At 39.5% G+C, this 11,787-nt stretch overlaps 1 protein-coding gene across 1 annotated transcript; it reads left to right on the forward strand.

Moving 5' to 3' along the window:
* Positions 1–748: 748 nt before the first annotated feature.
* On the forward strand, positions 749–10,300 carry VPS26A (vacuolar protein sorting 26 homolog A (S. pombe); the record flags this gene model as incomplete). Its single annotated transcript, XM_009870088.1, has 9 exons — positions 749–841; positions 2,363–2,512; positions 4,196–4,271; positions 6,586–6,742; positions 7,198–7,362; positions 7,824–7,930; positions 9,346–9,414; positions 9,726–9,868; positions 9,992–10,300. Coding segments are annotated over 9 exons (1,074 nt in total), but the record flags the coding sequence as incomplete, so codon positions are not given.
* Between the last annotated feature and the right edge of the window lie 1,487 nt (positions 10,301–11,787).

Below are 11,787 nucleotides of genomic sequence, written 5' to 3' on the forward strand. Positions count from 1 at the left end.
CAACCAACTTCTTCTAAAGAATCGGCTAGGTCAACGCACTTCGTGTTTCTGAAGCGTGTGGGTTCCTTAGCGTTCTATTGGGAGATGGAGCAGCTTTCTGGGATTTCTGTGCTCTTCGTCAGCCGCCCGTAGCCCTGCGGGGCCTGCAGTGCAGCTGGAACACACACGGACTGAGGGCAGCTCGAGTTTGGTCCTCGGGTGGCAAAATCTTCAACCTCTGGTTTTTTTTCATGAAATCAAGAACATGGCCAAGCATTTGGCCAGCTTCGGAAAACCTGAGTTCTCTGTCTTTGTTTTCTTAAGCTGTAACATAATAAGCCATATGATGGCTTCTTAAAATACTTCTTCTTTTGCGTAGTTTCCCTTTGATAGCAACTGCAGGAGATGGCAGCTGTTGATCTCTTTATTCCATATGTTCTTGTCCTCCCTGCATGAAATCGTGGCTAATCTCTGATGGGTAAAGTGGAAGTATTCATATGCAGTGTCTTAAGAAGTGAATGTTACCAGTGGTAGGTCTATCTGATCATTTGGAAGGTGCTGTGAGAACGTATCGTATAATACTTAAAGGTAATGTGCTTCCCCATTGAGTTAGGAGGGAGAAAAAAAATAAGGCTGATCTGGAAAATGAGCACAGTTTCTAAGGAAAAAACACAGGCATGCTCAAAACTAACTGTGTAACACTTCAAAGTAGTCTAAAGACTTGAAATTCTTGTTGAAACTTTCTTGTGTCTCTCTCGCCCTTCTCCAGGAGCCCAAAATCAAGAATGGTTCTAGTGTGCAGTCATTAAAAAAAAAACGAAATAACCCCCCCAACAAGTTATTGTTGCAGGAGTTAATGCGAGTATGTGCTTGGCAAAAACTTAGAAGACAGTTTAGTCTTGTATTTGCCTTGTTGGTCATCTGCTTCTGCTTTCCTCTGATAATGTGAAGTAGATATAATGAGGTTTTAGATAGTTATATATCTATCTGTGGATTGAATGAGGGCCGCTTACTGTCTAGGCAAATACAAAGTTTAGTCTTTTGAGAACTGCTGTTTTATAGCTCAGACTTGCACTAGGGGTAAGCAAAAATACGTTCAGTGTTCCTCCTGCTAAGCACTAGCATTCAGATCCAACACTTGTCTAGACTTTGTTTTTATTTCTAACTTCAGGCACTCAGAATGTCTTGAAATGTGTTCTTGGTTAATTTTTGATAGAAAATTGGTGAGGTAAGAAGGGCTGTTTCATGTATACCAAAGTCACCTAGTTAATGTGGATGCTTTCATGGAAAACATAATGTAATTTCTAAAAAAAAAAACCAAACAAAAAAAACCAAAAACCCACCCCAAATCACACTGAGTTAGTGCAGCATTGTCTACTTTAATACATCAAAGCAGATTACTGCCTAATTCTTAGGAGATGATGTTGGCTTTTTTACAGATCTTAGTGACTTTCCTGTAGAGCCACTTACATGTTTTGCAGCGTCTTGTAAGAAATGGTTGTGCAAGGTCCAGGGATGATCTCTCCTAGTTTCTTGCTTTGGGTGCTGGTCAAAAGTTTGTGCTCGGGGAACGGCGTCAGAAAATGTTTCCAACAAACGTTTGGTGCTGATGGTGGGTTGGTGCCTGGAGTGGTGTTAAACATAAACTTGTAATATCTGCTCTGTCTGCTGGCACCCGAGGCAGATGGTATGAAGAGCCACTGTCACTTCAGCCTGGTAGTGCTCTCTTCATTTGCTGAGAGGACTTGGAGGCGCAGGAAGAGGAGGCAGTAACTAAGTACCTATTCCCTCTCACCAACCAGAGGGATGCTTTAGGCCTTGTGTTATATCCCATTGTTGTTTCCTTTCACCCTTCTTTGCTCTGTTATTTCTGTTGTTACTGGTTATGTGGTAAGTTATAACATGTATAAAGCAATACGTAGGGTTTTTTTTGGCAAATCACAAATCTGAAACCAGATGGAATAAATTTGTTTGAAAGATTTATTGTTTTGAAGTGTGGTTTAAAATTTTTTAACTCTTCTAAAGTGAAATCAGTGATTGGAAACTGAAGTGACAGGAATTCAAGTTGTGTTTGCAACAGAAAGGTTTTAAATATTTGTTAACGTTTTAGTGAAGTGGTAATAATGGTAATTACGCTCTGTACCTTTTTAATAAATGTTTTTTCTGAGAGCTGTTTGTGGTTGTTGCTGACCTGATGCCAGTTATTTGCTAGACGAACAGCTGTCTTTTGTCATTGCTATTTCTTGGGTCTCTAATACATAATGGCTTTGTAACTTCGGGGGGGAGCACAAATGATTTTCCCCAATGTATAGTGTATGGCTGCAAGTAGGTACCACATTTAAAATGGAGTGTCCACTGATTTATGTAATTCTTGTTATTCCAGAGTTTTCTTGGAAACTTGTTTGCTCCTGTTTGTGAGATCGATGTTATTCTCAATGATGCTGAAACACGAAAAACAGCAGAAATCAAAACAGAAGATGGTAAAGTAGAAAAGCATTTTCTCTTCTATGATGGAGAATCTGTTTCAGGAAAGGTAAATTTCTTTTTTGAAGTGACTGTTATTTACTGCACTGATTGTGGCATGCAAATGCATACAGGAAGGTAAATGAAAATCTGATATAAGAAAGAGCTGTGATTTTAACTTGTGTTATTATTCAGAGAGGAAGCAGTGTTTTCCTATATATGGTCTCCTCAACCATAGTCATTGGGGCAACTGATAAAACAGAACCTTTTGAACAGTAGCTATTTATTTGTTTCTGATCATCTTGTATTTTTTCATAAACTTCTTGTGCAGCCGTGTGCAATCCTACCATTGCTTCTGACAAAAAAAAACAACATTGCAAACTGGATCCCCCTGCTTCCCCTTCTCCTTGAGCTCCAAAATCCACAACCCAACATGTGTAAGAGTAATTATTGGCCGGTGCAGCCAACCTGCTTTGGATACCCTGGAGCTAAGCCTTGCATTTTGTACCCTGAAGTGGTTTCTGGAATTGCATCAGAGAGGCAGCATATGAAGTTCAGCTGGCTGCTGAGTCAATAAGAGTTTTTCTTGGGGAGGAGAGGAGAAAGTTAGAAAAATTGCCAGATGGATTTCTCTCCTTCTAGTATTGCACCTAGGAGCTCATTGCCTTCATCTGACTTGACTGGAGCTGTTCTCACTCCCTGAATATTTCTAATTCACTTTTCCTCCAAAACACTTGAGCCAGGGATTGGCTTCTGAGATTGACTTCTGAATACCTACTTAAATCTTGACTGACATGTTTTCACTGGGCATCTTCTTTCTCTTAAGGTATCTTTCCCTGCTGAGGTCTTTCTTCTCTAGAAAGATCCTTTCAGGGATTTGAAACTCTCACAAAGGTGAAGGAAGCAGCTTCTATATGTTCTCTGGCCTGAGAGCTTGTTTGTGTCAGCGATGCCTGAGAAATGCCTGATGAGTTTTGGCTAACACAGGCACAGTGGAATGAGGAGGTCTAGAACATCAGTAACGTACTGGACAAATTCCCTCTACCTCTCTTGTCCTTTTCACCACAAAGAATATTCACATGGTTTACTTCCTATTCAGATATCAATGATACACTGGATGGTAAGGTACAGGAATATCTCTGTCACTGCCTTGTAAGAAAACATTATATGTGCTTAATATTTACATATTTCCATAGAAAAAACCTTATAGAATGTTTTCTTGTGAGGTCTGTTTGAGAATCAAATTACAAATGAAGATCTTGATAGTAGGTGTCATTATCTGCTATTTCTCATTGAGTTATCTAACACTGATACTTCGCTCTCTGCTGAGGAAGGGACTTAAGTTCACTTGACTTGAAAGGAATGCATCTCATGACAGTTTGTTTTTGGATTCCCAGTGTGACTGTCAGAAGATGCTTTGAAGCTCTCTGTCTTCAAAGATGACTGGCTCATGTGGACTCTGCTGAAGCTCTGGCTTGGATTCTTAATTTCGAGACTCAGAAGTTTCAAACTTAGTTTTTAAATTCAGCCTTGTGCATGATTAGATTTTTCTTAAATGCTTTAGTAGTATTTTGGTAATGCTTAATTTTGTGATCAGCTGTTTCATTTGGTTGTCTTGTAGCTCAGGTAACGCTGTTGAGAAGTCTCAATTTTCATAGGCATGTAGTAATACGTTTTCATTTTTACTGAGATCACGTGTTGGAGTGAAAGTGTCAAAAAAATTTAACCAGTGGGGTTTTTTTTGCCTTGGTAGGTGAACATCTCCTTTAAGCAGCTGGGGAAGAGACTGGAGCACCAAGGAATTAGAATTGAATTCGTAGGACAAATTGGTGAGTTTAAGCTATAAAGGGGATGTTTAGGTGGTTGTGGTCTATGGAACTTGACACTTGTGACTGTTGTCGGTTTGGCTCAAACGTTGCAACCTGGTTGTAATATAGTGATGTGCTAATTTGTGCTGGCCAGAAAGTTATTGGGAGGAAAGATTAGGTATACTTGTGGGAGAACTGTGATGGTGAGAATTCCACCTGTCTCAGACTGGTTATAAGTTTCGTAGAACCACTAGAGATTTCTGAAAACTAAACTTTTGCCATTCAGTTCTGGCTCTGAAAGACAAGATGTATAGAAAAGATGTTATGGGGCAGCCTGTAGCAAAATACATCTAAAATTCTTTGGTGGTTGGCTTTCTAAAACCTAGTTTTATACTATTAACATGAACCAATATTGATGCTTTGAAGGGTCTCTGTGCTTTTTAGCAAGATAATATGGTATTGGTACTGAAAATGTCATTTTCTTATAACTGTATCTGTTTGGTTATATTTGAACTATGAAGAACCTTGATCACTTCTAACTTATTCTTACCAGTCAAGGTAATGTCTCTGCACCCTTAGGCTGATGCTAAAATTCCTTTCCTCTCTTTTAGAGGACTATTTGCATTATTGCCCCCCTTGAAAGCAATTCTTTAAGTTTCAGCCTCGTTCAATTGACTTTTATTGGAATTTAACAAATTCTCTATTTCTGATCAGGTCAGGAGGCCTCAGTATCTCATGCCTGAGCTGTTCTGTAACAGATACAACTGTGTTCTCACACCTGCTGCTTTATGCTTGGAGGTTTTGATCAGTGGGGCTGCAAAAGCAAACTTTCAGAATAAAGCAGTAATGTGATGGGAATGAGGCATTTAGAGGCAGGGGAAAAATGAAGCTGATGCACGCGAGGTTTGTTTAGTCTGTTGTCTTCTAATAGCTGTACAGCCTGTTCTACATCTACTCTGATGTACAAATTTTCTTCTTTAAATAATTTGAGTTTGATGTAGCATTTCTTGAAGTTTGTGTGGTTGGGGACTTTCTGTTACGCTGTTTAGAAGTCCTCAGTGGTATGCAAAAAGCTGCTGCTTTTTGTACTTGTCCATGTTTTCTTGCACCCTGTCAAGTTTTAATATAGCAATATGAAAAGCATCCCAGGAGTGTGATCTGTTTCTGCACTCCTTGGAGACTAGCTCCAGCTGCATATCAAAGATAGATTTTTAAACTAGCTCTTCAGAATACACGTTTTCTGACACACAAAAAGTTTTGGGAATGCAACAGTAAATTAAAAAATTTCTATTATAAAATGCTTGTCATAGCGAACAAAGTACATTAGTTCGTAGTCATATTAGAAAACAAGCAGTTACCAGTTAGTGTTAGTTTCTTCCCAGCTGGCAGTGATAAACTGTGCTGTGTTCAGTTCAGCTTTTTACTTCTGAGAAGCCTCAGTCTGTGTAAAACTGTCCCTAATACCAACTAAAACTGTGAAGGCCAGGTCGGACGGGGCTTTGAGCAACCTCTGGTGGGAGGTGTCCCTGCCCATGGGAGGGGCTTGGAACAAGATGATCTTTAAAGTCCCTTCCAACACAAACCATTCTGTCGTTCTGTAATGCTCTTAGCTGGTGTTTTCAGTTGTGAATTGTAGAGAAGCTTGAGTTTATATACTAAAGTGTTTAGATTTTTTTTTTTTTAAATGGTAACATTAATTTTTTTTCGAATTGGCTGACTTTTTATCTCTGCGAGACTTGCATGACATAGATTTAGGGCTGAACAATAGCGACACTGGCCTGGGGACAGGAGATGCTGTTGCTGCTGTGTCTATGCTTATGTATTAAGAATTTGTTCCAAATGACTGATTGAGACCAGTGGTCATAATAAGCTGTTTGATTGTAGACCAGTAATAAAGCATTCAGCCATTTGATAGGAGTTATTAATCTGTGGGTAACCAGTTAGAATTGCTGGCCTGTCCTAAATGAACCAGTCTTGGTGTTGCTTAGATTTTGTCCCTTCAGCAATAAATACTGGAAGCCAAAATCTTTCAGTGCTAATTATGGAGAATGCAAGGCAAGAAGTACTTATTAAAGCTAACTAAATGGCCATTAAGAAAACATGCCATGCTAGTGAAGCTTCAGATATGTGTTGTTTGTTGCTGTTAGCTCTTTAGAAATGCTTACTGTAAGTTGCTGCAACTGAAGGTAGCTTTGAAAAACTGGGTAAAACGTGGTCAAATATGTGTAACTTAAGTCAAATGAATTGCTTCTGTTGCACCCTCCCAAATTAGAGACAGTTTTGTTTGCTGAAAATGAACACTGAAACATGTTTTCCTTAACTTCCTCAATTTTAGAGCTCTTCAATGACAAAAGCAATACCCATGAATTTGTAAACTTAGTGAAAGAACTGGCCTTACCTGGAGAGCTGACCCAAAACAGAAGCTATGAATTTGAATTCATGCAGGTTGAAAAGCCATACGAATCCTACATTGGTGCCAACGTCAGACTGAGGTTTGTAATTGTTAACCCTCTACTCCTCTCATCCCCAGCAGAAAACGGATAATTTAGCAGTTATGTGCCCCCCACCCCTTACTCCTTTTAGATTTCAAATGTAACAGCCAGTAGCTAGCGTGCTTTGATTGGAGTTGTCGAGATCATGTTGTAATGTAGCCTTTTGTACTTTACTTGGAATGTCTCTGTGTTGGTTTTATCTATAAAATTCTTTCAGTTCAGTCAAGTGAAGATAGTCCTTGTCTCTCCTTTAACAACACACCACAACCAAACACAACACCCCCACATTTCTACCTCTAAGTGTTTTGTCTTGGGTTTTGGTGTCTTATTCTTTTCTACTTAGTTTTACAAGAACGTACTCTTTTCTTTCAAAGAATACCTGTACTTCAGAACATAAAGGCTTTTACTGGTGCAGTTTTGAATAATTTGGGCTAACTTAGTGGCTTTCTTCCTAGGTATTTTCTAAAAGTGACGATAGTGAGGCGGCTGTCAGACTTGGTGAAAGAATATGATCTGATTGTTCACCAGCTGGCGACGTACCCAGATGTAAACAACTCCATTAAAATGGAAGTAGGCATTGAAGACTGTCTTCATATAGAGTTTGAATACAACAAGTCAAAGTAAGTGTTACTTAGAACAAAACACATTTAAGTAAATATCTTGGGATAAAAGGGTGGAAGATGTAATATTTGAAAAATCTCGTCATCAGGAGACATAATGTAAAGCCGTATTTTCAGTGATTGTTGTGTTGAGTTGTTACTAATTACTAATTAATAATGGCCTTTTACTTGTCTGTTCTGCCTTCAGTACTAATAGGAAGGTCACTGAGAAATATTTAAGACTTGATTTCTGCATTTATGCTTTTAAAATTTTTATTATTTTCAATTTTTTATAATTTTATTATTCAATTTTTATTTTATGCTTTTTCAATTTTTACTAATACTGCAAATGTGCAAAGGTGCTAATTGCACTGGTGTGGCTTAGCTCAGTGGGAAAGTAAGCTCTAAGTAGTTAACAGGCAGATAAGGAGTGAAAGTTGTATTTATTCTTTAATGAAAACCCCCATTCTGTTCTTTTAAAGGTATCAATTAAAGGATGTGATTGTTGGAAAAATTTATTTCCTCTTAGTGAGAATAAAAATTCAGCACATGGAGTTGCAGCTGATCAAAAAGGAGATTACTGGAATTGGTAAGAGAAACAAAGTCCAAAAGAAATGGCAACTCCTATGCCAGTGGAGCCTTATAGAAACCTGGAGAGTGAAGTCAATAATTGCAGCTTTGGCTAAACCAATGCCCCATGGGCTTCTTTCTCACTGGTATCTGACTACCATTTATGTTTTGTGCTTTGGTAATCATACTTAGTCAGCATTGTCAGTCTGTAGCATTGGGGTTGTGAGTGTTGTGAACCCTTCTAAATGGATCTTGGGCATGCGCATGCAGCAGCTTAATCAGCCTTGACAGATAAAGAGCAAGGGAGAAGGTGTAAAATGCATCTGGAAGACCCCCTTGTCTCTGCCGAGATAAACTCGTAAAGTGGGCTTGATAAAAGTTAGCATGAATCTCTCATGTTCCAGAAGCATATTGTTTTTAGTCAGCCAAAAACTGGTATCGTGGAAATGTCATAGAATCATAGGGTGGTTTATGTTGGAAAAAAACCTTAAAGATCACCGAGTCCAACTGTTAACCCAGCACTGCCAAGACCACCTCTAAACCATGTCCCTGAGCACCGCATCTATGTGGCTTTTAAATACCTCCAGGGATAATGATTCCACCACTGCCCTGGGGAGCCCATTCCAGTGCTTGTCAACATTTTTGGTGAAGAAATTTTTCCTGATATCTGGCCTAAATGTCCCCCAGCACAACTTGAGGCTGTTTCCTCTTGTCCTATTGGGAGAAGAGACCAACCCGCACCTCACTACAACCTTCTTTCAGGTAGTTGAGGAGAGCGGTAAGTTCTCCCCTGGGCCTCCTTTTCTCTAGACTAAACAAGAGGCTTTGAAGAAAGACCAGCTTGATTATTGCAGGTCAGGCTTGTACACTCTGCAGCTAGGAAGGCAGTAAGAGGCTCTGGCTCTTGTCTTCGTTCCCCTAAGCGTGCTGCTTGTGTGGAGAATGAGAAAGCTTCTATAGCAATAGGACAAAGCTCTACTTTGTTATTGGGGTTTTTTAGCTAAATTGGGTGCTCTGGTTTCTTCATCCTAGGCTCTAGAAATAAGTATACGTTGTGCTGGGTGATAACCCATAAGTTTTTTAGTCTGATCGTGGCCTTGCAGTAGCAGTTGCTAGCCCTGCCCACCAAACACAACTGTTTGACAAGTCCTACTCTGCATGTCCCTTATTTAAAACCTTTGCACACCCAGGGCTCCGGTGAAGCACTGGCAGCTGCCTCTTCTCTGTCAGCGTGGGGAGGAGAGAGTCAGAAATAAATGCTCTGCCTGAGAGAGGGTTTTGCTCACTTTAGTTATGTGTAACTTACATGCGAGACACAGGCAAAAAATGCAGGGTTATGTTATTTAAATGCCATAGAGTAAAAATTGCTGCGATAAAGCTTTGTGAATGCTTAAAACTCAAGTGTGTTCTCACAGTGAAAACTTGTTTCACCAGGACCCAGTACCACAACAGAGACTGAAACCATTGCAAAGTATGAAATAATGGATGGTGCACCAGTTAAAGGTAAATAATGGTGCTTGTTTTAAAGGGTAAGCATTTTGAGTTAACCATACTTAAAAATCTGGAAAAGATAGCTTGTATAAATTTTTCTTGGAGAAAGCAGGCTTCTCCTTAGGTTGCTCAAATGATAGTGGATTTTCCTGTTCAAGGCAGACATTTTTATTGACTTAGGGCATTTTACTTGGCATCCTAGTAGTTCTTACCCTTATTTAGCATTGGAAATTCTGTGACTGATCCTTCTTTTTGCGTGTTTTCTGAAACTGCATTAATGACACCCAGTTTTAAGGAACTAATTGAAACTTTTTTTTTTTTAGGTGAATCAATTCCTATAAGACTGTTCTTAGCTGGCTATGACCCAACTCCAACAATGAGGGATGTGAACAAAAAATTTTCAGTGAGGTACTTCTTAAATCTAGTGCTTGTGGATGAAGAAGACAGACGATACTTCAAACAGCAGGTACGGGGTGTTGCGAGCATGTGTGTATGTGTCTCAGTCTTTGCCTTTTGGAAACTTAAGATACTTGATGCTGCCAGCTTAATGGCAACTGGTCATTTTAAAAGTGTTTGCTTCCTCAAATAGGAAATAATTTTATGGAGAAAAGCTCCTGAGAAGCTGAGGAAACAACGAACAAACTTTCACCAGCGATTTGAATCTCCGGAGTCACAAGCATCCGCTGAGCAACCTGAAATGTGAACTGGTATAAAGTGAAAAACTTTGCGATGCTTCAGCAGGTTAAAGATGGCAGCAGCCTGTGGGAAAAGAAGGCCAAAATTCCCATTACAACTGTCTTCCTTCATCTTGCAGTGCTGCATTTACCATACTACTAAAGCATTCTTCAGTTAAACATTCAAGTATGTATATACATTTAAAATAAAGTGCTTTCTCAAACACTGGAACTTTCTTAAGCTACTATTTTATACTGCACATTTCCTTTTATTTGATAATGTTATATGCACTTGGATATGCATAAGCCTAAATCTAGTTATTTCCATGCATGGTAGGCTGGCATATTTGATTTTTGCTGATCACTTATACAGTGTATACTAAAGCATTTCCCTTCATATTGTTTATTGCATGTTTCTTTCCAATGTTGCTTATTTGCATTTGTTTTGTTTTGAAACTACAGTAAGACACAATTGACTAAATCACACTAAAAATTGAGGTTTATGGTGAATTTGTCCTAAGACTTCTAATTACTGTGTTAGACAGGGTTTAACTGAAACTGCATGTATATGCACTATTAACTGTGGAGCCTGCAGAGACCTTACCAAGGTTTCTAAGAAGCTTTGAATCTGTTGATAGAAAAGAATGTCAGGAAGCATCTTTGCCCTCCCTCTCTCTTCTCCCTCTACCATACTTCTCTAAGCCTTTGATGTGACTCACTCCTGATGTTTGGCGGTTCAATTTTCCAGTAAGTAACTAGTGACTGTAGAGATGTTGTCATGATTTCACCTCCACGTGCTGAGTGGGTAAAGTATTTGACCGTAATTAACCCTTATTGATGAAATAAATGCTGGTAACATTGATTATTTTGCAAATACATGAAACTATGTGGTTCCTCCTGGCTTCATGCTTCTACTGTCTTCACAGTCTGTCTCTTCACTGCCCTGACAGGAGAGGTGAAACGTCCTCAAAGGACATCATTCTCCTGTCCCTCTGGGCCTGTCATGAGGGCAAGCAAGCTTTTTGGTCTTCTGGAAAGGTATTTTGAAGGCAGACAAGCATGAAAACCAGTAGAAGCTTGTCTGGCACAGCAGATTGTTTTGTGTTAATCATCTCATACATGTTTAGTGTTTGAAGAAATAGCTTAAAGGAGTTGGCTGTGTCCTCTGTTCACAGCTGAGCACGTCGTCCGTTGTCGGGCGCAAGACGGAGCCTGCTGTGCAGAAGGCTACTTGCGCTTGTGGATCACTTGGCCTTTAAACCAAGATTTGTCAACTCTGGTGCAAGTGTCATTGGTAACCTTACTTTATGAGTAAGCAAATAATCGAATTACATTTCTGTAAGAACTGTTTTATTACTGTGGCACTTTGATAAAGCAGACACAGACTCTGTGTACTTATTCTAGGATACTTCTAACGCGGGTGTCTCTGACCGAGAGCAAATTTAACTCCCTCATGTAAGTGCCTGTTCAGGAATTTAAAGAATAAAGTAAAAAGCCAAATATGTTCATGGTCACTTGCATGTTGAAAGCTGGAAACGAGTCCGAGAGGTTTTTGAGAACTTGATTGTGTATAACCAGCCTCAGATTGTGCAAATGCGTGTAATGACCGGGGAACACAGGGAGCTGCTCTTTGAATTATTAAACCAGCTCTATTCTCACTGGAACATCCGGGTCGTCTCTGATTGACAGCTGCCCCCCCGCCCTCTAAAGG

This window comes from Apaloderma vittatum, unplaced genomic scaffold (assembly GCF_000703405.1).
Source record: "Apaloderma vittatum isolate BGI_N311 unplaced genomic scaffold, ASM70340v1 scaffold22355, whole genome shotgun sequence".
NCBI lineage: Eukaryota > Metazoa > Chordata > Aves > Trogoniformes > Trogonidae > Apaloderma > Apaloderma vittatum.